This window comes from Cyprinodon tularosa, unplaced genomic scaffold (assembly GCF_016077235.1).
Source record: "Cyprinodon tularosa strain WSP-4 unplaced genomic scaffold, ASM1607723v1 ctg3, whole genome shotgun sequence".
Taxonomy (NCBI): domain Eukaryota; kingdom Metazoa; phylum Chordata; class Actinopteri; order Cyprinodontiformes; family Cyprinodontidae; genus Cyprinodon; species Cyprinodon tularosa.
Window position 1 is genome coordinate 2681781 of NW_024039007.1, and position 25935 is coordinate 2707715.

The 25935-nt window shown below is 39.3% G+C and overlaps 1 protein-coding gene across 8 annotated transcripts in view; it reads left to right on the forward strand.

Moving 5' to 3' along the window:
• Nucleotides 1-24757, forward strand: part of eml5 (EMAP like 5) — a 73194-nt gene extending 48437 nt beyond the window's left edge. For 2 of the 8 annotated variants that reach the window (XM_038291485.1, XM_038291487.1), the window contains 29 exons: nt 690-783; nt 3447-3547; nt 3666-3859; nt 4019-4130; nt 4299-4426; nt 5643-5784; nt 5875-6027; nt 8338-8469; nt 8567-8655; nt 10772-10948; nt 11208-11409; nt 11496-11622; nt 11815-11829; nt 13581-13589; nt 14558-14636; nt 14881-15010; nt 15095-15193; nt 16451-16471; nt 16733-16906; nt 17001-17209; nt 17401-17558; nt 19987-20101; nt 20188-20376; nt 20483-20655; nt 20756-20918; nt 20997-21100; nt 21972-22125; nt 22441-22541; nt 23925-23961. In XM_038291485.1, the coding sequence (XP_038147413.1) occupies nt 690-783; nt 3447-3547; nt 3666-3859; nt 4019-4130; nt 4299-4426; nt 5643-5784; nt 5875-6027; nt 8338-8469; nt 8567-8655; nt 10772-10948; nt 11208-11409; nt 11496-11622; nt 11815-11829; nt 13581-13589; nt 14558-14636; nt 14881-15010; nt 15095-15193; nt 16451-16471; nt 16733-16906; nt 17001-17209; nt 17401-17558; nt 19987-20101; nt 20188-20376; nt 20483-20655; nt 20756-20918; nt 20997-21100; nt 21972-22125; nt 22441-22541; nt 23925-23961 (3581 nt within the window). Of the gene's footprint in view, nt 1-689; nt 784-3446; nt 3548-3665; nt 3860-4018; nt 4131-4298; nt 4427-5642; nt 5785-5874; nt 6028-8337; nt 8470-8566; nt 8656-10771; nt 10949-11207; nt 11410-11495; nt 11623-11814; nt 11830-13580; nt 13590-14557; nt 14637-14880; nt 15011-15094; nt 15194-16450; nt 16472-16732; nt 16907-17000; nt 17210-17400; nt 17559-19986; nt 20102-20187; nt 20377-20482; nt 20656-20755; nt 20919-20996; nt 21101-21971; nt 22126-22440; nt 22542-23924 lie in introns of those variants that run through there. The other 6 variants (XM_038291486.1, XM_038291489.1, XM_038291488.1 and 3 more) reach the window with 4 other exon arrangements.
• The last annotated feature ends 1178 nt before the right edge of the window (nt 24758-25935 follow it).

The window sequence follows — 25935 nt, forward strand, 5'->3', positions numbered from 1 at the left end:
CGTAATTAACTCGCTAAAAGAATCCCAAAATATATTAACAAAAGATCCTTCAACTAAAGTCTGTAAGAAAACAAAGAAAATAAATAGACAAAAATCCTAATGTGCCCGAAGCACATAACAACACTATATATCTTTTTTAGTAGACAAAGATAACTTATTTTTAGTTAAGTTCTATTTGTCTGATCTGACAAGAGATGCCATAAGCTTGTCTCTTTTCTAACTGGTTTCAGAGGGAAGAGAATAAAAATTCTGCAATGAATTTTAAAATGAATATGGATTTTTGCATTTTCATCGAAGGTAGTTCTTAGTAGCAACGTGAGATATGTTAAAACTTTTGTAAAGCAGGCTACACACACACACATATTCTGATTTTTCAAGCTAGAAAAAACCTTGTAAGGAATTGAACTGATTAATTCACAAGGCTAATAATTCAGAAACAACACTGAAAAATCTATTTCTGCTTTCTTCTAGTCACGGTTGTCTTAGCAGCATTAAGGTAGAGCTCCTCATCTCTCTGTCTTTAATTAGGCCCAGATAGACGAGTGGCAGAGATCACTGAACCGCCTGCTGCAGATCAAACTGCTGGAGGGCTTTTATGTTGCTAATGAGAACTAAACTTCAGTACAGCAAAGTGGGGACTGGTTTTCTTATCATCAATGTGCTAAAGGGATTTTTTTTTTCTTCCACAGCGGATGGTAAACGTCTGGCCTCGGTCGGCCTGGATGACAATCACACCATCGTGCTGTGGGACTGGAGGAAAGGGGAGAAGCTCTCTGCCATGCGGTTAGTTTAATGCAGCTACATCACAAGGCTGAAGCTGCAGCCTGGTCCGACTGTACACCTTTAAAGATTTAACCAGCCTCTCTGTTAATTCAGCTGAGTGGGACTTACTTAAATATGGACATTTATAGATGAGGCTAAATTGGAGCCACTTTGTAGCTGAAAGCTGATTAAAAGGAGATGATAGAAAGGAAATGACTTTCTATATTACGAGGTTCCTTAAGTGTAATACTAAACTCTGCTGAATGTTACAGCAGGAGTTTGCTGCAGGGGCTTTGGTTTGGATCCATAATAAAAATAAAGTGCAAGTAAGCAAATCATGTAGATCTTTACTGTGAAAAGAGATGACGGTGTCCTTTTTGAAAATGGGTTCAAAATGAAATAGATAAAAAGTTTAAAGGAAAAAAACAACATCTTTACTTTGCTTTTTGTCAAGTTCAAGCCACACTCCCACAGACTGCAACTCTGGGTCCCTGAGCAAGAGCCTGAACCCCATTCTGCTCCCTGGGTGCCACACAAAGGCAGCCCACTGCTCCCTAAAGGGATGAGTTAAATGCAGAGAGTGAAGTTTGTTGCTTTGTACTGTGACAGTGTAATGACAATAAAGTTGAATTCTATTCTCTATTCTAGTTCAGATCATCAAACAAATTTTGATATCAGGCAGGTATAATTGGAAAAGTAAATATGTTGTTTTCATGTAGTTTCATTTATTAAAGAACTTTGTAAATCAACTTTCACATAAGAGCTGAATGAAGATTAAACAGTGATTAGATGATTAAATTGGAATAATTAAATTGAGGCAAAAAAAGCCTCAATTTAATTATTCCAATTTAGATTTTCATACATATTAAATCAAGAAATCACATAAATACAGTGTGTCTGACAAAATGAATGCCTTACAATATTATATAGTTAAATATTATCTTCAGATCTGAAAAAATTTAAAATCTAAAGCCTGTAAGTCACATGGAGAGCCGCAACCCACCAGCGGGGAATACATGGGAGAGTGGGGAACCTTCCTAGTCAGGGAAAGGGGGCCAACCAGGAGGGTGAAAACGAACTCAGGACATCTAATCAGCCTGAGGCATCTTTTGCCTCAGTTATGTTAAAGGATTAGGATCCAATAAAAAAGACATAAAGAGGAAATCAACTAGTTGATCCACAACACCTTCGGGGATCATCAAGTCTGTTTAGTCACAGTTTAATATCCTTCTGGTATTAAAATATGTTTCGTGATTAGAAACATTTAAGTGAAGCAAAGTTAACGGAATTAATCGAAGAGGAATCGTAAAGTCCTTAAATTCATGTTTTAATGATAAATCAGTTATTGTGAGACTGACTTTCTTTTGCAGCACTGATAAAGTTGCTTCCATGTTATGTAAACCCTCGATATAAACAACACCAAACACCAAAATTTGGCTAATCGGTCTTTGTCAGACACGTGACTGACACGCCCCCTAGCGCCATTTTTGTGGTGAGCGGAAGAAAAACAAAACAGCAGAAAACAACCTTGCATTATAAATTTCTATAAAGCTTAACGTGTCCAATTATCTTACAACTTTCTATTTGAATGCAAAAGTTGCAAAACCCAGAGGCTACAATCGAAGCAACTGACCCGAAAAGCTGCCAAAATATCTATACATTATGAACAGGTGTTTTATTGTTGCTGAGTCATTCCATTGAAATCCACCCCTCCTGGCCGTTTTAGAGCAAGTACGATGCAGGTTGCTCCCAAGGCTCTTAATGTACCTCAGGGACAGCTTGGAGCAGCACTAATCTCCTTTGCAGACCCCTGTTGTGCAGTGCAGTGACTCGCACAGAGGGAGATGGAGCCTGACAGAGCCGGCTTGTACAGCATCACTGTCTCCTCTTTAGCTGGGAAAGGAGGAGGATGGATAAGACAAGGAGGCTGCAGGGGAAGGTGGTTTAACAAATAATAGACTAGGATGGAAACTTTGAAGCAACTAACAGGGAAACCAGAACTTTTCTTTTATTTGTCTTTATTTCATCATTATTAATGATTTATAGCCTATATGTATTTCCTTATTTAAAAATGTGCATCAATTTTCATAAAATGCATTTTTTTTATTCCAGTGCAGCTCAAACTTTGATCGAAATTCAACCTAATCTGTTCTAAGAATTTAATGCATTTGATTAATAATCTAATTTTTACAAGTAATATTAACAATCAGCAAATAGTTTAAAGTAGGGCGGAAGATGGCAGAGCTAAACATAAATCCTGAGCAGAAATCCTGTTAGAAGCTGCAAGCGATTTGAGACTGGGATGGAGATTGAAATCTGAATAAAAAGCTGTGAGAAGATTTGGAAAACTGATGTTTACCTATAATTTCCACCAAATCTGACAGATTTTGCAAAGATAAACGAGCAAATTACCAGTCTGTACATGCACTAGCATGGTAGGGGCTTTATTAGCGGCAAAGAAGAAGGCGCTACAACTCTTGGACTCATGACTGTGCACCTCTTTATTATTTTTTCCCTGAAACCTGGGAAAATTTAGGAAAAATTCATAGAGCAGAAATAATTTGAAGACCACTGAACAGTTGTGTATGTTAAGGAAGGAGATGCGCTTAAACAAAATGTACCACTGTGGGACTAACGTTGAAGGTGCTATTTTAATGCTTTGTTATGTGCATCTTCTCTTTCAGAGGAAGCAAGGACAAGATATTTGTTGTCAAAATAAATCCCTACCTACCTGACAAGCTCATCACTGCTGGTGTGAAACACATGAAGTTTTGGCATAAAGCTGGTAAAGATTACATTTTTTTTTAACAACGTTCATAGAATTAGACTCTAACAAGCAGAAACTCTGTCTCTGCTCTGACACATTTCAGAGGCAGTTCACCGTTTGTCTGGCTCTCTTTCAGGTGGTGGACTAATTGGACGCAAGGGGAACATGGGGAAGACGGAGACGATGATGTGTGCTGTGTACGGTTGGTCGGAGGAGATGGTGTTCTCAGGAACATGCGGGGGGGACATTTGCATCTGGAGAGACATGTTCCTTATGAAGACTGTCAAAGCTCACGATGGTCCTGTTTTTAGCATGCATGCTCTTGAAAAAGTGAGTTACAGAGCCAAAGGAATGTGTTTTATTGTCATTTGATTTAAAGTCTGTTTAGATTTCTACTTTTATTGTGTGGAGAACATTGTTATACTATGCTCTGACGGTGGGATGTGCAAACAGACTGTATTACAGCACTGTGACATTTTTTCCCTGTAGGGCTTTGTGACCGGTGGAAAGGATGGTATAGTAGCTCTGTGGGATGACACTTTCGAGAGATGCCTGAAGACCTATGCTATAAAGAGAGCAGTCCTAGCTCAAGGCTCTAAAGGTAAAAAGGTCATCCTGTTCCCAATTATCCATCACCATTCATCCTCTCCATTTACATTATACAACCATCAAATCAAAATGCATTAAAAATATACAGGATTTTTTTTTTTTTTACAAATAAAGCCGCTCTGCTTCAAGACTTTATTCTGTAATTCCTCCCCCTCTGCAGGGCTCCTTTTAGAGGACAACCCCTCCATACGTGCCATATCTCTCGGCCACGGCCACATCCTTGTTGGGACCAAGAACGGCGAGATCTTGGAGGTGGACAAGAGTGGCCCCATCACTCTCCTGGTCCAGGTGGGGATAACAAAAAATACACAATGCAGTAATCACACCCTTTCAACTATTTCACATTTTGTCACATTACAAAGATGAACATTCAGTGTAATTATTAGGATTTTGTGTTGTAACAAGCCCTAATGCAAATTGCGATGTGTGGTTAAAAAGCGGACTCATCCTGAAAATGCCTCATATTGAAACACGGTGGTGGAGGCATCATGCTGTGGGACCGCCTTTCTTCAACACAAACAAGAAAGCTGTTATGCAAACGAAGAGTCTGATTAAAGTGTAAAAAATATAGTTTATGGAAGCAGTTCATTCAATCAGGCTGAGATTAAACAACTTGGCAAAAGTGTTGTGGCTGTGTGTGCAGCAAAATCTGATTATTGATTCACACACACTTCTGATTATTTTTTTAATGTTTTATTTTAATTTTCATCTTATTACAACCTCTCCACATTCTCTAACATAATCCTAACAAAAAACAGTTTGTGGCTGAAATGTGACAAACGGGGAAAGGTTTAAGTGATGTAAATGCCTTTTGCAAGGCCCTGCAGAGCATTACTGGAGCTTACAGGCTTGTAAGCTCCAGAACCAGAAGCTGATTGTTCAAATATTCTTGCTCTGTGTTGTTTTATGAATCAATATCAGCATTTTGACAGTACTTTGTCCAAACAGATAAAATTGTAAATGTAAATGTAAATAAATACATACAATAATAATAAGTAAATTAATTTTTTTGTGTTATCACATAATTTATCCTTGGTGTTAAGGCACATTTTTTTTAAGCTTTTCAGGTGTATAACAATAGTGAAACATTAATGAGATTAATGGGCAGTACTTAAAAAATATGATGAATTAGTGTCAATCAATAAGGAAATTGTTAATTTAGTTTAGTGGTTCTGAAGCTTCCTTGAATTCCTCTTGATTGTGGACAAGAACAAATGGTATTGGCCTGTTGATGGGCATTTTAACAGCCAGGATCAATTCCTGTGAGACAAGAAACAAAATTTGCCCTTGAATCTGGTTTCTAGGTAACAGGCGAGCCAGGGCAGCTATAGTGGAATCAGAATATGAGTGATAGACCTTGATAATGCAGTGAAGACAGTATAGTAAGTTAAAGGTTATATTGGCATAGTGGGCGGAAGATCACTGCTTCTAGCCTCTAAAAACCCTGGTATCCCTCTTCATGTGTTCTTAGATTAAATATGTACACTCTGGGATGTATCTGCAGGGTCATATGGAGGGCGAGGTGTGGGGCCTGGCCACTCACCCCCACCTCCCACTCTGTGCCACGGTCAGCGATGACAAAACCCTGCGCATATGGGACCTCTCACCCAGCCACTGCATGCTGGCTGTGCGCAAACTCAGGAAAGGTTTGTCACATTTGAAAATCACCAAAGGATGTCTGCATTTTCCTGTCAGACGGTGTGCTGGTTTCAAAAGACAACCTCTCTCCTCCACAGGCGGCCGCTGCTGCTGCTTCTCCCCGGATGGGAAAGCTTTAGCGGTGGGCCTGAACGACGGCAGTTTCCTCATTGTAAATGCAGACACCCTGGAAGACCTGGTGTCCTTCCACCACCGCAAGGACATCATCTCCGATATCAGATTCTCTCCAGGTTGGCGGCTCACCTACGCATTCCTTTACCAGCCGATAAAACTCATCCGGATGTAAATAGACCTCTTAAATCTCCATGCCCTTCAGAGCAGCTAGGTGTACGCCATGTAGGAGTATGTGCTGAATATCAGCAGGTATACATGTTTTTTTTCCCCCCTCCCACTGTGAGTCGGGGGGAGAGAACTGCTGCAGGCCTGACCCAAATTAATAGCTTTCTGTAACAAGGCCAGACAGAGAAGCAGCGAGAGGGGAATGAGAAACAGTGGGGGACGACAAAGTGAGAGCTGGAAACTAAACTCTCTTTCGTCTGCACACTTAATCTTCAAAGGGATACGGTTTCTTCACAACATCCATGGATTTCTTTTAGTATCAACGAAGGTTTCAGGATACAAAACAGGCTGTTGCTGTTAAACGATCACTGTTTCTGCTCAACACACAGCTGAGAACCCAATGCTGAAACTTGACCAAGAGTGGATCACATTTTAATCTCTTTACACTTATGCTTTATAGTTATAGTAGTTCTTATAGGTTTATATAAAGGGTAACAAATACCATTAATATTATTTTGTTCTTTGATGGTCTTTTTTGGCTGATTTTCCATGGTAGAATAGTTATAGAACTTTAATGAAACAAAAAACAAATTGTTTTCCAATATATCCCTTATTAATTCCCAATGTCGTTTCCCTTATTTGATTATGTATTTTCTCTGATCTACTCAAGCTCAAACACATACAGTTAAGCAGGTGAGTATGCATAGTCCCCGACGGCTTTAGGTTTAAAGTTAGCTTTTAATTTTAACATAAAAAAGCTGATCAGCAGGTATGGGAGGGGTTCCATTTCCCAAATGCTAATTAAGATTTTGGCTCTTATTATTAAGAGATATATAATTTGTTTTAGAACTGTTAGTTTTCACTTAAATCTTAACTAATAAAATCGGTTGCTTTGGACTGGACAAAAAAAGCACCAGTACTAAAGACCATTCAGGTAACTTTATGTTAGCCTGGTTTGTCCTTTCAGCACCAGTTCAGGTATATTATTGGACCTATTTTTCTATTTGATTACCTGGTTCTGTCATAGTGTGAAATTTAATCAAAGGGAATTGATTAAGATATTAAAGAGCAACTCAGAATCCCGTTAGACTGACACCGATAATAAAGAGAAGACCAAGAGTTTAACATCCTGATGGAGCGAGTTTCTAACCAACACCATCTAGCTTGATGGACACTTTCAGCTACTGACTTGATCAAACCAAATACCTTCTGAGAATAGGTTTCGGTAAAACTTTCTTTTACAGTATATCAATAATATAATAATAATAGGGTAATGACATAGCAAGTGACACTAAATTACTTCGTAACAAGAAAAACTTAATTTAGTAAATGACCCAAAAATTGAGGTATATAATTGCAAAATAATTATCTGCATGTAATTATTCCAATTATATGTTACTAAGTCACAATGGACACATTTGGCGGGTAATTACCATTAGGTTACTACATAATGGTTTCTATTTTTGGCCACCACCTACCAAAAGATTATGAAGTAAATTGTAACTTATGATCAGGTAAATAAAGCATTATAAAACTGAACTCAAGATACATAGAAAAAGGGTTTAGTTAAGAAGATTGGCTTGTTGTCTTCTAGGTTTGGTTTTCTGTTACATGTCAGGTAATACACTGCATTTTACTAGATAACTAACTCATTCATTTACTGCTGTTGGTACAATGACTGAGTTACCTGGTAATAGTACTTACCAAAATTTTCCATTAAGTTTTTCTTGTTACCTAGTACTATAGTGTAACTTGCTATGTTATTACCCTGTTATTACATGCTTATTGATGTACTGTGAAAAAAAAAAAGAAAAAGTAGTCAGACAAGACAACAAATACAGATTTAGAACAGGAATTTTGTTTATCGGAGTTGATGTGTCTCATGCAAGAAGCGTTTTACATACAAGTTTGATCCTAAATCTTGATTTGGAGTAAATCAGAGTTTCTGGAATTACTCTGACCTGAACCTTACTGAAAATGTATGGATTATGCTTAAAGGGCAGCTCAGTGCAATTAAACCAACCAGTTTAAATGAGCGCCACCAATTCTGACAAAAAGGATGGTTATTTTTGTCCAAACTGAATGAGAATAATTTATAAAAATCAAATAAAACCTCAAACTATAGCGACTTACATGACAGTCCATACTGTATGCAGACTGGTTTACCCTGAAGTAAAAACATGGTAGGAATTTTTGAAATTCTTATGGAAAATCTTGGCTGAAGGCTCATTATGTAACTGCTTTATCTTTTGTTGGCTTAGGAGTCGGAAAGTACCTTGCAGTCGCCTCAGGAGACAGTTTTGTTGATATTTACAATGTAATGAGCAGCAAACGGGTTGGAGTGTGCAAAGGATGCCTCAGTTACATCACCCACCTGGACTGGGACAAAAGAGGTGAACAGGGCCCCTGAAGCACTGTTTTTATTGCATTTTGTTTTTGAGAAACAGTTGTGAATAATCTAAAAATGTCTCTGGACTCTTTTATTCACAGGAAAACTACTCCAGGTCAACACGTCGGCTAAAGAGCTGTTCTTTTTCGAAGCTCCTCGTGGCAAAAGACAGACCATCCCTGCTTCCGAGGTAAGCAGGGAGGGAGGAGGATATACGGAGGAGCAGTCGTGTCTCTGGCGCCTCCAGCCCGCTTTTTCCCCCTCGGGATCAGACGAGACTCGGCGAAGGGCACTGAAGCATTAACACGGCCCATTTTTCACCAGTATCGTTCTAATTTAGGCCAGGGAAGTGGGATAGTGTTGGTGGTCTTGAGATAATACGTCGTGACATTTAGGCACCTGCGAGGCGCACAGCGGAAGGGGAGCATTTACAAAATAAGTGTCGTAGATGATAGATGCGTTAGGTCGAGAATGACACATCCACCTGAGGCATTAATCTTCTCCTCATATTCATTACGTTAGTCTCCTGTAGAATTGATCAAATGAGCTTCACAAGTCTCTTTTTTCCATTTATGCTTCAGATAAACACATATTTTCACATAATCTGGTAAAATGAACTTAGATTCCATCTGGTTATACTAGTTTAAAAACACTGTTGTATTTCCAAGTGCTTGTTTTTTTACATTAATTTCACAAATCTCTCTATCTAATTCTTTTATGGGGTCTTTTTTACCAGTAGCAAAAAAATTCTTTCTTAGGGATAATCTGGCACCCATTTTCATTTAACCTTTAATTTTACTTTGATTCCCTAGAGTTAAAACCTTGGAGAAGTTTAAAGAAGGTATAAGCTTGCCATTGAGCCATGTTCAGTGGGTTGTCTGAAAATGGAGCAAATTAGGAACAACTTAAAAGCTACTAGGACATCTCCATCCACTTAAGCCCCATTTACACTACCTGTTTGAAACCATGCGGAGATCGGTCCGAGCCTGGTAACCAAGATAACTGTTGAGTGTTATTGGCACGCATAACTGAACTGGACCGTGCCAGCCCCAACCAAACTGCACTAAACTGGTACTAGTTCATCAGTAGGTCTTGGCGCGGGTCAGGAGTACCTCGTTTCTCAGATCAGCTGCTCAGACCGCATCATCTCCTTACATTCAGCCTCTGTAATCATGAAATTTCAGACATTCATAAAAATAATAATAATAATACATTTTATTTAACAGAGCCTTTCTGGACACTCAAGGTCGCTTTACAGAGGATAAAAATTAAAATAAAAAAATACAAATACAGGAACATAAAAACAGTTATTGGGAAGGACAAGAGCAGTGTATTTACAAATAAGCGAGCTGGAACAGATGGGTTTGAGTCTGGTTTTGAATAAGGGGACATAGTCAATACTGCGGAGGTCAGGAGGGAGTGAGTGCCAGAGCTGGGGAGCAGAGTGGCTGAAGGCTCTGCTCCCCACTGTGACAAGTTGTACACTGAGGTGGATGGAGGAGGAGGATCTAAGGGAGCGGGAGGAGGTGGCAATGTGAAGGAGGTCTGACAGATATGGAGGAGCAAGGTTATGGCTTTGAAAGTATATAGAAGGATTTTAAATTGTATTCTGAACTGAAATGGGAGCCAATGAAGTTGGTGAAGGACAGGGGAAATATGATGAAAAGAGGGGGTTCTGGTGATGACACGAGCTGCTGAGTTCTGAAGAAGTTGGAGTTTATGGAGGGATCTATGAGGGAGGCCGAAAAGAAGAGAATTACAATAATCAAGATGGGAGGTGATGAGACTGTGGATAAGGACAGAGGCAGTGTGAGTGGTGAGGGAGGAACTGAGATGGTTAATGTTACGAAGGTGGAAGTAGTAAATACTAGTAAATACTAGCTTCCCTACGTTGCCACAAGATTTCCAGTGATAATTCTGCTTAGCATTGTGATGAACCTCAACGTCTGTTGTTGTTTCCTACGTCTGTAAGCCCTGATTAGACTGCTGTTGTATCAACTTCCCAAAAGCCGTCTGATTCTCTCCATCTACTCTGATCTGAACCATCTATTAAGGAAAAATGTGTAAAAATGTTTGTCATTACACAAAGAGGTAGTACATTTGAAAACAAATCCATGCCAGACTTTATTTCTCCTTACCAAATCTAGAAAACTGATCTAGAAAAATGGATATATTGTATGAAACAGTTATATTGTTAGTGTCAGCTCGGCTTAGGGGGGCAGAGAGGCACCTTGCTGTTAGTCTGACATTGAACAATTTAGTTAAAAGGCAGCCTTGCTGAAATAATCTCTACTGACTTGTTTCAGGTGGAGAAAATCGACTGGAGCACGTGGACGTGTGTCCTGGGGCCGTCTGTTGAAGGCGCCTGGCCTGTGATCAGCGAGGTTGCCGAGGTGACCGCTGCCTGCCTTAGCAATGACAGGAGGGTGCTAGCAACAGGGGACGACTTAGGATACGTCAAGTTATTCAGATACCCTGTCAAGGTAATAGTTAATAATTACTTCGCCTTACACATACTTATAGAAGGATTTTCTAATGTGTATTTTAATGGTTTATATATATATGTAATATATATTTCTTAAAGGCTTTTTGGTGGATCTAATCCAGAAGTGCCAATAAATGTGCATTTGTGCAATGCAGATTTCTTACGACTCAAACAAACGTTTTTGGATTCATGCAAATATTATGCTAATGTGTTATCATCACAATTGCTAAAATGATTTTTTTTTCTTTTCCCTCCAGGGAAAGTATGCAAAGTTCAAGCGCTATGTGGCGCACAGCACACATGTTACCAATGTGCGATGGACCCATGATGACAGCCTCTTGGTGACAGTTGGTGGGGGTGACACGTGCCTCATGATCTGGGCCCACGAGCCCGAGGGCCTGCGGGAATTCAAACCGTGCGACAGCGAGGAGTCGGATATCGAGAGCGAGGACGATGGAGGCAAGAGATGAACTCCTGTTTGGGGTCTAAAACTTCAAACTGTGTCGTTGTTACTTTAAAGATGCCATTTTTTTGTGTTCTATAAGGTTACGACAGTGACGTCACGAGGGAGAATGAAATCAACTACACCATCAAAGCCTTATCTACTAACATGCGACCAATGACGGGGGTGAAGCCTCACCTGCAGATGAAGGAGCCCTCCATCGACGAAAGGTATTTATTACCCAACTGTGATGGAGTTTTATCCCCTTTGTCTGGAACTTTATTCCAATAATTTCTTTCCCTGTGTGTGAATTCTCTTCATTTTCTCTCTCCTTTGAATTAACTCTGCCTTTTCTGCTCTTCTTCTTCTTTCCTTTAATGGCTGTCCATCTCTGATTATCCACTATTTTCTACCACATGAAGGCAAGGGGTGGTCAGGTGAGTTCTGGTGTGCTGGTTCTGAAGGAGGCATAAAGCTGTAACCATTGAAAACCAAAACAAATTCAATTATAGTATGTTTTTAACTTTTAAGCTCATAGGCTGAATTCTATATCCTCTAATAGTTTGAATGTTTTTGAATTGTTTTTAAGGCAGGACACGTCTCACTAAAGGTCACAAAGGAATCTTGAATTCCTTCTCTTTAAATCTGAACTGGATGGATTTTGTGCAAATGCTACAGAAAGCATGGTTTGCATCCGGGCTTCCTCTATGGAGCTCAGCATACCTTTAAGTGCAATTTTATCCAGGCCTCCTAAATCAACACAGTTCATCATGATTATCATTTTAGATCCATTCTTTTCTGTAAATTATGTCAATCTTAGTCCAACAGGATGGATATCCTTTGTGAACAAACATTTTCAGTTCTCGTCACAGATTCTAATTTAGATTTAGTGCTAGACTTTGACTAGGCCATTGTTAGCACATTTTAAATAGCTCTGATCTGCATTGGAGCTCTGGCTGTATTTTTAGGGTTCTTGTACCACTGGAATGTGAACCTCCATCCATGTTTTAGGTGATTTCTACCTCTAGTGTTCAGTTGTAGCAAACTGTCTCCATACTGTACATGGATGAGGAATTATTATAATTATTCAAAGCCTGGGATATAGTTTTATAGCAGTGGGTCTCCACGCAGGTCCTCAGGGAGCCCTGCCATGAGTGTTTTAGAAATGACTCTGTTACGGCACACCTGCTTCAAATGAGCCGGTTAATCATCCATTCTTTTCTGGCATGATGGAAACACCTTAAACGTGCAGGACATGCAGGACAGGGTTCCCTGAGGAACATGGTTGAGAACAACTGTTTTATAACCTAATTCTGCCTTAAATATCTCCTCAACTTTCTCCCTGACCTGCCTGCTGTGTTCCCGGGTCTTTATGTTGTGTGTTCTCTAATGCTGTCTAGCAATCCTTTTTGTCGATTTTACCGAACAGCAGAATAAATCATGCTGGATCTTTCTATAAGAGTATATCAGCAAACAAAGTTTTTTTGTATTTTTCTTATAAAAAGTTGATATTTTTCCCCTTTTTCTAACTTTTGCACCGTTCGCTTTTTAGTCTTTCATGAAGCATCATTATAAGTTCTTAACAGGGTAAAAAGTGGAGCCTTTTGCAATGCCCCGTTTAGACTGAAATGCCGTTTTATCTGTTTTGCAGATCTTTTTAGCTGCACAGATTAGGCTAAAAATGATTTCTGACATTTAATTTGACTCTCTCCATCTTTCAAATTGAACATTCAGTAATAAAAGTTGTCCATTTAAGGTGGATTTATTATTCTCTGTCTCTGAGCAGTCACATTTCAATGCACATCTAATATGAAAAATATTAACAATTCATAAATCTTCCTGTGTGGTTTTAGTCTGTTTGAAGAACCTGTTTCTTTATTTGTCACATTAATCTATTAACAGTTTACATTACAATGTGGGAAAGACATCCTGTGCCTCGGTGCGATTAATTTTAACATTCCCTCTTTTCATTTAATGATGACAGCTTTCTGTGCAGCTTCCTCTGGCCAGCAGTTTTCATAATTAGACCCATTTACTGTGTGTTTATATAACAGCGCTGATTGGTGTTAATATTTTGTGTCCAGAGCAGCTGAAGGTTGGTTATTTTTGTTTTCAACAGCAGAGAGAAATGCAGCGAGGGATTAATTTTTCTAATTTTGTTTTCTTTCTTGTTTTTGCTGCCATAAAGAGGGTCAAGGTAATCATCATCATCATAACATTTGCTCTCATGTAGAAATCTAAAGAAACCTATAAACCGGAGAGTTTAAATAAGATATTATAGATATTTATCAACATTTAAATAATATTTTATAACCTCTAAAATTAATTGTTTTTTTTTTCTTGTTTACTCTCAGCTTATGGTTTATGCAGTGCCATTACTCTCATTTCACAGAATTTTTAATCTCTTTTCACCTGTAACATAGAAACCTTTAATCTTGTTAAAGCTGCTGTTCATTAGATAGAAATAAAGATGTTTTCAGCATGTCGTTTGAATCCAGATGGTTTCCCTCCAAAGACTCAGGCTCTCTATAAGGTGATTTTTGAAAGTAGTTTTTGCAGAAAGTAATTTTGGCTGTAAGAAAATATGTACTGTTAGTCAAAGACATTTTTTCCCCCACAAAATATCCACAGTACGCCAAGAAAGTCTAAATAAAACTTTAGAAACGCTTAAAAATCACTGTTTTCAAGAGTTCAAATTTACAAAGCAAATATGGCTGCTTGGAATCAAATAAATAGATATGAGAGATGATGATAAAGGTTTACTTCAAACATTTAAATACAAACAAAAAATAAAGCAAATCTGTAATAACCTCAAAAAGGAGTAGAAAGCACCATTATTATTTATATAATCCCACCCTTTCTCCTCCATTTATTATTGAATCATCGCTTTACCTCCTGTTTGTATCCATCATAATTATCTTATTACCTATTCTATGCAGATAGTGAGGAAACATTACACTCTACCGTATACACAGCTTTTATGGGCTTCAGCCAATTAGTGCAGATTAGTGAGAGTGACTAATTTCCAACCTTTACTTCTCCTTTTTATTGCGCCCACTAAATGTTTTGCACTCATATGGTGTAATGTAACTGCTATCATTATCATCCTCTTTATTGCCATCATGAGCTGCAGGAGCCCTGTCATATCCCAGCTGTCTGTTCCAGGCCTCCTGTCAGCAGAGCGCTGCCACAGCCTGAGAAGCTGCAGACCAACAATGTGGGCAAGAAGAAGAGACCCATTGAGGTAACTTCTGCACGTCCTAACCAAAATAAGGCGAACTAATGCAAACAAACCCAAGATGGACAGTACATAGCTTATATTTCAGCTGAAGATGCCGCTTGCTTGCCGTCCATCCATTCGTCGCCCCATGGGAGATTGTGGCCATGCTGTAATCGAATCATCTGTGCCGTCAGCTGGCTCTGGACACGTCTCTGTTGTCATGGAGTTAACCTTTCTGACTCTCAGACTGTCTTCTTCTCTCCCACAGGACCTAGTTCTGGAGCTGGTGTTTGGTTACCGTGGCAATGATTGCCGCAACAACGTGCACTACCTGAACGAGGGGGCGGACATCATCTACCACACGGCCTCAGTCGGCATCGTGCTCAACCTGACAACCTGTAAATAGAGGCTCAAGACAAAAGGGGATATTCTTAATGAATCGAGCTTTATTTCATTTTCTTCTGTTTATGTTTGTCCCGCAGCCTGCCAAAGTTTCTATGTTGAACACAGTGATGACATTTTGTGCCTGACAATCAATCAACACCCAAAATTTCCCAATGTGGTGGCAACGGGCCAAGTAGGTATGTTTGGGAAAAGTCATTCTCTTTGTTTGTGGCTCAAAATGTGAGGATTTATTACATTGATGATGATACCTGGGATCAAATACTCTGAGGTACAAATATACAACACACACAACACAGCACAGATATTTACATTGGAAAGTTTGAGACTAAAATACACAACAGAAGCATCTCTTTAATTATTCAAGTGAAAAAAAAATGCTAATTATGAAGTAAAAGGAAAATTAGGAAGATTTGTAGTGTGGATTTTTATTAAGCCTTCTGTATAGATACTCCTGTAAATAAAAAACAGTCCAACCAGATGTAATCAGGAGGTGTCTAATTGCTAAATAGAGTCCATCTTTGTGTGTTTTTATTGTAAGTTTAAATCCAGCATCATGAAGACCAGGGAACATAAGTGAGAGATTTAAGGCAGAGTTAGAGGATGAAAATAATATCCCAAGCTTTAAACATGTCACAGAGCTCCCTGCTGTCCGTCCTCTAACCCTAACTGCAGATCTACCAAAACATGGCTGTCCACTTAAACTGTCAGGCTGAACAAAGAGAGCATTAATCAGGGAAGCAGCACAGAGGAGCTGCCTAGGTGGGAGAAACTGCTGACAAAATTATGGTTAGTGATGCATTATACATATCAGGCCTCTATGCAAGTGAGAAGGAGAAAGCGATTGTTAAAAGAAAGCAGACCGTTACCCTGGGTGGGCTCTGCAGCTGTACGTCTGGTTTTCTTCTGGATCTGTCCAGCATGTAGAGGCCAGATGTGGGAGTGGACTTCCTATAATTCCAACTTGTTTTCACCAGCCTGGACCTAATGAGGTCCAGGCTCCTAATGAGGTCTATTGGGGTTGATCTTATGGTGATATACGGTGGTGGCAGCATCAAAAACAAAAACTTCAGCTCAAGGTATGCAAAGCAAAATGAGACGCTCCCCATTATGTGCAGCTTTAGTTGAATGGAAATGCGGTTCTACAAAGTATTGGCCGAATACAAATAGATGCTATTTTCCCATTAATATTTATTAAAAAATATGCATCCCTTTCCTTCATTTTCAAATGAAGAGCTTGTTTTTGCTATTTGTCTAAACAGGAAACAAAATGTGAAAAATATCAAGCTTACTTTATAAGGATAAATCAGGCAGTAATGAAGGAAAGTTGTAAATTGAAACACTCTTTTTGTTCAGATTCATAGTCCTAAAGCCTCTTCTGCTGGGTAAAAATGTTTGGTGACTATTGAAATAACTCACATTTTCTGCTTTTACAGGTGATACTGGCGACATGTCAGGTAAGACATTTTCTAAATCCATAAGGGTATTATCATCTGTTAAACACTGAGGGCAGTCCTTTACAATCGTTAGATTACGATTGTTAGATTACTGCCGTCTAATGGCCGTTAATGTGATTTTAAAGATGGAATTTGCATAAGTCAATACGCAAATCACACCACAATCATTTAATTTGTTTTAAATAAGAGGAAATTTAAGTAAAGCTCCAGAAGCAAAAAACAAAATTACAGATATAATTTATTGTGTTAATCCGCTCCCAGCCACCTCTCCCTCCATCCATGTGTGGGACGCCATGACCAAGCAGACGCTGTCTGTTCTGCGTTGCTTCCACTCCGGTGGCGTCTGCTCCGTCAGCTTCAGTGCCACAGGACGGCTCCTGCTGTCAGTGGGTCTGGACCCTGAACACACCGTCACTATCTGGAAGTGGCAGGAAGGTAAACCAGGAGAAAAAAAGTCCCCTCTGGTCTTTCCTTTCTACTCTGGTTTGATGAGGACTTAATATTGGCTGCTCTCCTCCAATCACCTTAGGTGCCAAAGTGGCCAGCCGGGTCGGTCACACACAGAGGATCTTTGTGGCAGAATTTCGTCCTGACTCGGACACACACTTTGTGTCAGTGGGCATTAAGCATGTGCGATTCTGGACGTTAGCGGGTCGAGCTTTGCTCAGCAAGAAAGGTGTGCTGAGCTCCATAGAGGACGCCCGGATGCAAACCATGCTCTCTGTAGCATTTGGAGCTGTAAGTAACTATTACCTTCAGTATTTGATTTTGCCACATTCCTTAATAAAATAATAAAAAAGAATGTAAAATTGCCACTGGTTGTTTTCTAAATCTGTAACGCTCTGCTCAAACATGCTGTGAAGTCTTTTTGCATTGCTTGCTCTGCTCTCTTAGGCCACTAGATTAGTGCAGATTTGTTTTCTTTTCAGAATAACTTGACATTTACAGGTACCATAAGTGGGGATGTGTGTGTTTGGAGGGAACACATTTTGGTAAGAATAGTGGCCAAAGCTCACACGGGCCCCGTGTTCACTATGTACACCACTCTGAGGGACGGCCTCATCGTCACGGGAGGCAAAGAAAGACCGTAAGTACTTCTGTGTTAACTGTCAGCCCTGGTAAAGGTAACATTTTCTAACACATTCAACGCACTCATGGGATTTTTCTTTATTGATCACCGCCAGCTAGAACGGTGTAAAGAAGAAATTTGATCACGATTGTTCAAAATAAGGATGGAGAAGGCTAAATACCTTAGAGAGGAAATCATTGCACCTCATTAAATTTTGACCTTTTCTTAATAGTTTTAACTTTAAAATTAATTTTGGTTATAAGCATAGACATAGGTTTGGATAGGGATGATAGGGTCATGTCTCTACCAATATTTTGATGTGAATAACATGTTTATAATTTACAATACAGCGTTGTTGCAGCAGTCATTTCTTTTCCTTTTGTAGCTCAGCTGCCTGGTAGCTGCTGCTGCCGCTCTGAGTGCCTGCCCAGTTTTTCTTGTCCCTTAAACTTAGCACTGCTAGGGCGTGCAGGTGTTGCAGTGGTTAGCGCGCATGACCCATGTAATGAGGCCTTAGTCCTCGACGCGGCTGACCCGGGTTCGAATCCGATCTGTGGTCCTTTGAGGCATGTCTCTCCCCCTCTCTCATACCCCCTTTCCTGTCAGCCTACTGTCGTAAAAACGAACCACTAGTGCCGCAAAAACTTAGCACATCTAATTTATCAGCACATAACTGTATTCCGCTGTTTAACTCCACAGTTAAGTTCCGCCTTCTCTCTTCCTGATTGGCATTTTTCTAGTCCGTATGTGTGCGTGCTTGAAGTGCGAAATTTAAATGTTATTTGTGCTTGAATACCCCAGTTACTACAATTAATATTAGGCTACAAAGCAAGTCCCAATTAAAAAACTAAATATTATCTACACTAAAACAGGCAAAAGCTGCTGCTTGCAGTTATGTAAAGAAGCAAGAGAGAGTGTTTTGATTTGTAGAACTTGAGAAATGTAAGTAACCAACGTTAGCATCTCAAAATAATATTTAATTCTGAATTATAACACATTTTATCAACAAAAAACTTTTTTTCTTTTATAAAACTAAATATTCTAAGTCAGACAGGAGTTCTGAAGACTGCTGGAAAAAATGGACAAGCAAAGACTGTAAGCTATCAAAAATTCAGATTCTTAGAAACAGCCAACTGAAAAATAAAAGGTGAGGGTTTCCTTTTTATCAATATTTCATTGCTATTAATGTTTTCCTTTTTTTGACGACCCTTTGAGGCAGTTCAGGTATAAATAGCAGCTGCTATTTCTTTTATAGAGTATAACAACACAAGATGGTGTCCAAACATCTGCTATTTTTTGTTTAGAAAGCATAATTACATTTCCGCATAATAATAGTGCTATTTAATTGACTATATCTACTTCTATAAATAGGATAAAGACAAGTACAAACAGAGGAACACTTTACATTAATTTTATTTTTCATAGATTTCCACACAGTCCAGAAGTAAATTAGTACAAACAATAATGTCCGGGTAAAAATTATTGCATCTGTTTATTTTCAATTTTATTACATTACAGATAAGATTGTGTTATATTTTCTTTTGATAATTGTTAAAAGGGGTTTTGTATTTGAATAAACTTAGGCTCATTCTTGGTGTGCTTTATAGATGATGCCAATAAAAAGAAGTGCTCTTTAGATGGCAAACCTCAAGAGCTTATAAGAACTCCACCACTCAGCAGCCAAATGGAAAAAAAAAACAACATCTACCAGCTCAAACTGGACAAGTAGCAGAACGGCTCATAACCACTTGAAATCAGAGAGATTATAGGCGAAGACAACATGCTGGCAATTTACAAACGGAGCACAAAACATGCTTCAGTCCCGTGTTGTCCACATGTCAGAAGTCCCCTGTTTTTTAACGACTTAGCTTTCCATAGTTTTGCTTATGTCTCTTCTTACTCCAATAATATGGCAGCAAACCTGGCTTTAAAATAATCAGCAGTGAAAATAAGATTCAGCAAAGGTGTCTTTGGACAAGAAACACGTAGCTCGAGTTGTTTGACCATAATGAACAATGCAGTGTTGTGAGGAGAATTATCTTAATGCTTCAAACCACCTGTTGTGCACGACAGTGAAGAGGTGATTCCAGCACATGGTCACTGCAAATTGCAGATATAATTTTAAAGATAAAGTCCTCTGTTGAACAAAGTATCTCTGTAAGTGTTTGTAAGGAAAGTGTCCAGACACCTTCCTGGTCGAAGCGTTGTGATGTGGATTTATGAGGATTAGGAGAACTTCAAATTGGACTGAAATTCCTTCACAGCGACATAAGAGACTGACAAATTTAAAATGAAAATTAACTACTTCTAGTTTTTTTTTTTCCTATGAATGGGTTGAAGGTCTTTGAAAATGTATTTTTCTCAAGGCTTTAAATTCTATAATAAACCAGTAAGGTAGGTATGCTGTGATATCAGTTGGCTGATGAAAGCAACAATCTTTCTCCAGATCAAAGGAAGGAGGTGCTCTGAAGCTCTGGGACCAGGAGCTGAAACGCTGCAGAGCCTTTCGACTGGAAACCGGACAGATCATAGACTGCGTCCGGTCTGTGTGCAGAGGAAAGGTAATACTGTTTTTTTTTTTTTTTATATATAATTATTTAAATGTCTTCCTCTGCTTTCTGGTGACTTTTAGTTGTTTTTGGAACAGGGTAAAATCCTGGTGGGCACCAGGAACGCTGAGATCATTGAAGTGGGGGAGAAGAATGCAGCGTGCAACATTCTGGTGAATGGACACATGGACGGCCCCATCTGGGGTTTGGCCACCCATCCTTCAAGAGACGTTTTCCTTTCTGCCGCTGAGGACGGCACTGTTCGTCTGTGGGACATCCCGGAAAAGGTCAGGGTGACTCTCAGCTTGACTGTCTGACCTTGCATTCCCATCAATTGTTTCTTTAAATATTGCTAAGTCGTCTGAGTTTCTGTGTCCCAATGTGGAAAAACAGAAGATGCTGAATAAGGTAAACCTGGGCCATCCAGCGCACACCATCAGTTACAGTCCTGAGGGGGACATGGTGGCCATCGGCATGAAGAACGGAGAGTTCATCATCCTGCTGGTTGCTTCGCTTAAAATCTGGGGCAAGAAAAGAGACAGGCGCTCCTCTATACAAGACATCAGGTAATGATGGTGGACTTTGATGAATTTCTGTAACCTCGGATTTTTATGGGGAAAATTAAAATCTGCGTTTTTATAAATTTAGTTCATATTGTGGTTGCAGGTTCAGTCCAAATTCACGTTTCTTGGCTGTCGGCTCCACCGAGTGCGCCGTTGATTTTTATGACCTGACGCTTGGCCCGCAGCTGAACCGCATCAACTGCTGCAGGGACATTCCCAGCTTTGTCATGCAGATGGATTTCTCTGCAGATAGCTCCTACATCCAGGTAAAAACCTAATTCATACCAAATCTCATAACCTTTGTTGGTATGTTATTTCAAAGTCTTGTTGTTGTTGTTGCACAGATTTCCACAGGTGCTTACAAGCGGCTCGTCTATGAGGTGCCATCTGGGCGGCAGATCACGGAACAGATTCAAATTGACAGGATTACCTGGGCCACTTGGACTAGGTAAGAAATATTCCTACAGGCATCAGAAATGTATTCAAAAAAATATTCTGTTTTTGGGGATTTTATATTTAATACTAAGGGATTGAAAATGCTTTTCCATTTAATACCCCTATATCAAATCTAATGTAACTCAACTTCATAAATCATAATCCCAGTATCAATCAGTTTCTTCTATAAAGGCTTCAGAGGTTTTTACAGAACATCAGTGAACAAACAGCATCATGGCAAACTCCAATGATAAGTTGTGGTGTGATAAAAAGCAGAAAAAACAAACTTTCTAATGTATGGGTATGTTTCTTCCGTAGTGGATAAAAGTGAGCTAAAAGGCCGCAAAAAAAAAAACTGCACTTAACCCATCCCCTTCGGGAGCAGTTGACTGCCATTGTGTGGCGCTCGGAGAGCAGTGTAGGGTTAAGGGTCTTGCTCAGGAACCCGGAGTGCAGACTGTGGTGATCAAACCGGGTACTTGCAACCTTCTCAGAGCACAAGCGCACTGCTCTAACCCACTACTCCAACACTCCCACGCAGTCCCAAAAGACTAAACATAGAGCCATTCACAAGCATCAAAGTATATCCATGTGTTGGAATGGCCTAGTAAAAGTCCAGCTCTCGCTCTCATTCCAATCTGACTGAGCTCCAGTTATTATCCAAGGAAGAATTTTTAAAACATCAGTAGATACAAAACGTTTGGAGAAGAACCCCAAAAGACTTCCCACGTTTCCCTCTACCTCACGGTTCTGCTCTGCTTTATGTTTGTCTATCACATAGAAATATAAAATGGAACATTTCATTGTGTGGTCGCACCTTTTGAAGGCTTTCTTTTGTAAATGTAGGAGGATTATTGACGTTGTGTTCTTTGTGTTTCCGACAGTGTCCTGGGAGACGAAGTGGTGGGAATCTGGTCCCGTAATGCAGATAAAGCAGATGTGACCTGTGCTTGTGTGTCGCACTCAGGCCTTAACATTGTCACAGGAGATGATTTTGGAATGGTAAAGCTGTTTGACTTTCCCTCTCCGGAGAAGTTTGTAAGTATAGCTTTATATTATTGTTACTGTTGCAATAATTATTCTGTCTTAAAACGCTGCATTGAAGACGGTTTAGTTCTGAGAACATTCACTTTAGTCTTAACATCACTTTTGATCTTTATTGCCCCCTAGTGGTAATTAGTGATTTCTGGGTGCTTTATGAATGAACCATGCTGGGTTTCAGTCTTCATGTGATTTTATTTCAATAATCCCTTTTTTTTTCTCTACCATGCTGTTTAAAATGTTGTATCAGTGTTTGTTCATGGATGTATCTGCTCTGATGGGGTTTGTATCTGTGTTTCCGTCTCCTTTTAGGCCAAACACAAACGATTTCTGGGTCATTCCGCTCACCTGACAAATGTTCGCTTCACAAACGGAGATCGCTTCGTGGTCAGCGCTGGCGGTGATGACAGGAGGTATGACTGAGGCTGACAGAGCAGAGTTATAGGCTGTAACCCCAAACTTTAAGGCATTTTAACAGGATTATATTGGATATATCAACACAAAGTTGTGCATAATTCCAAAGTGGGAGGAAGGAATGGATTTTTTCATTTTCTCAGTAAATAAAATTTTCAATACATAACAGTGTTACAAACTTAAGGATTATTTTTTGTCCCCTTTTTTTGTTGCAAAATAGCTTAGATTGGATAGAGCCTAGATGTAAATCGAGTTTAATGTATTTACGCAAATTTTGAACTAGATTAAGCTTTTCAGCTTTTCATTGTATCTCTGCCTGTATTTTTAGGTTTGGTATCTTGCAGGAAGTTAAACATCTAATCAGAATGTAATCCGGTGTTCTGTCAGATGAGCATACCCCTTCACACCACCATACCCATAGTCAATACACATAACCGAGATGCAAGATGTCAGATTTGCGTTTAAAAATAAAACAATTTAAGGTAGGATTGCCATATGCTTCAAAAAAACACCAAAAAGTAAGTAATTCTATTGCGTTTGTGTTCATGACTAAATGGATACACGCCCATTGAGGTAGTTTAAAATTTTTATTTCACATAAAACTAAAGGGATAAAGTCTCTTGTAGGAAATCCCACCGGATGCTTGTAAATGCATTCCTGTATCAACTAATCTGTGGATTATTTTTATGATTAATAATCGGATAGCAAAAAGTTACTTAAAGAAGATGTTTTGCGCAATTAAAACAGGTGGAAACTAAAACTTTCCACTTCTGGTTCTGGATAGAGCATATTGACAGACGGAATATTTTATTTTTTTATCTTGAATGCAAAATGTTTTAATATTTGTTTACAATCTTGGTATAATTGCTGCTCCGAATGGGTTTCACTGTTAGCTAAAGGCATTTTTTAGAGTGTACACTCTACACTATACAATTAATCACTATTAAACCCATTAATTGTTTCAGCCATAATCCAGACAGCCTCCTCTCTTATTTTGAAATTAACCAGATCCACTTTATTCTTTATGTTTGAATTCCTGTGTTGCTTGTGTTTTAGAAATTTAAGTATGCATCAGACAGCTGTGCGTATGACAGAGTCTGTGAGAATAGGAGATAATAGTTTTTCTTTTAGAATTACTATGAAAATGTTGGTCTCATTTCAACACCTGTTACAGGACTTGATATTCCTTAGGACTTTTTTTAAGGCTTTAGAGTAAAGGGGTGGGAATTAATACCCACACTTTAAATTTTTCTACGTAAACAGCGTTTCTAACAGTTTTCCTTTTGTTTGCACAATCTTTAATCCGACAAAATGCGAAAAGATTCAGAATTAAAAGCGCTGTGATTGATGCACACGTTCCACTCCTCTGCATTCATCTACAGCCTTTTTGTGTGGAGGTGTGTCCACGCCCCTCACTGAGAATCCCGCCTGGACCAGCGTCCTGCATCAGAGGAGCGTCAGCGTCTCCCATCACGGCTCCACGAAGAGAGGAAAAAAGGATGAGGAGGACAGACGTGGCAGCTTGATGAGTGAAAGTCGTGATTCTATTTACTGCCTCAAACCTTGGTGCATGCATGTGTGCTAAACTCATTTTCATTTGAGTCATGAAAACAGTTGGAGAGCAAACAGACTCTTGTGTAACCCATGATTATAAAGGAGGAAAACCTAATGTGTGCATATCATTCAGCAGTGAATTATTTTTTTGAAGGAAAAAAAAAATGAGAGCTATCTGTATACATCTCTACACTCGAAAGGCCTATATTATTGTCGTTTCTGATAATGCCATTTTTTAATAACATGTAGCATTAATGAATTAGCCTTAATCTGAGTGTCTGTGAGGATTTTGGGGGTTTGTTTTTTGTATCTTATGGATCATGAATTCATTTGTCGGTTTTTTTTTTTTACTGGTTATTCAATCTCTTGTGGCCTTCCTCCTGAATGTAACATCCACTGTTATGTTCTGGATGTCAGCATGCCAAAGCATACTATGCACTGTACACCTGACCTGGTCACTGTGTTGCTCTGGTGGATCATTTATGAGTTAAGTGGTCGTGCTGTCGACTGGTTGACCTCTGACCCCTCCCAGCGATGTTTCCCCTCATGACGTTACGTATTTGTTAGAGGATCTGTTCTGTGGTTTACGAGCGTGCATGGCTTACAGAAAGACAATCTGTCCGACCAAATTCCTCAGAAAACAAAAATGAACAAAAAAAAACTGCTGTATATTGACCTCTTAATGCACTGTTGCAATTTTTGCCGTCACTTTCTTTGGTGTGCTGCTATATTATCGTTGCGTTTTCTTGAATATGAACAGTGTGACTTTTATGGAGAGTAACTAATGTTTTTGTGTGATAACATTTATTGTGAAAATGGAATGTTTACCACGGTCTAATATAAAAAGTGAAAAACAATTTCCACGTATTTAAATACTAACTACTAAACAAATGTTGCTGCATACTTTGATTTACATTTCACCATTGTAAATACCATTTGTAGATATTCTTTTTGTATATTTTTGTGAAGTGTTTCTTAAACTCCATTTTAATAAAAAATTAAAAAGAACTTTAATATTCTTCCTGTTTTTTTTTTTTAGTTTTTGTTTTTTTACACCGGCATGTTGACATGAATTGAGTCACTGCTGCCTTGCAGCAAGAAGGTTCTGGGTTCGATTCCCGGCCCGGGGTCTTTCTGCATGGAGTTTGCATGTTCTCCTTGAGCATGCGTGGGTTCTCTCCGGGTACTCTGGCTTCCTCCCACAGTCCAAAAACATGACTGTTAGGTTAATTGGCTTCTCTAAATTCTCCTTAGGTGTGAGTGAATGGTTGTTTGTCCTGTTTGTCTCTGTTTTGCCCTGCGATGGACTGGCGACCTGTCCAGGGTGTACCCTGCCTCTCGCCCATTGACAGCTGAAGATAGGCACCAGCACCCCTTGTGACCCCAATTGGGACAAGCGTGTCAGATAATGGATGGATGGATGGATGGACGATCCAATTGCTTGTCAACTTCCATCTTAAATTATCAAACTCCTTAACTTCTACTCTGACATTCAGTCCATCCTGGAAAAATAAACCTCCCCCAGCATCATGCTGCCCCTGTTCACCATGATGATGGTGCAGTTCGAACACTCAGCCCTATCCTGTTAAATTTGGTCTCATCTGACCAGACCACCCTCTCCCACATGATGGCCAACACCTGCTACTTAAAAAATAAATTGTCAAATCTTTAAACAGGACCCCTTGCATTCCCACTTTTGCATAAAAGATTGTCTCGTCATCAGATTCACCCATATGAGCTGTAGGTCTCTGCAGCTCCTTCAGTTACCAGGAATTGTGCTTCACTGTAACTGAATAAATGTCTTACAATGCTAGATCTAAAGTCCTTAAAAAAAAAATA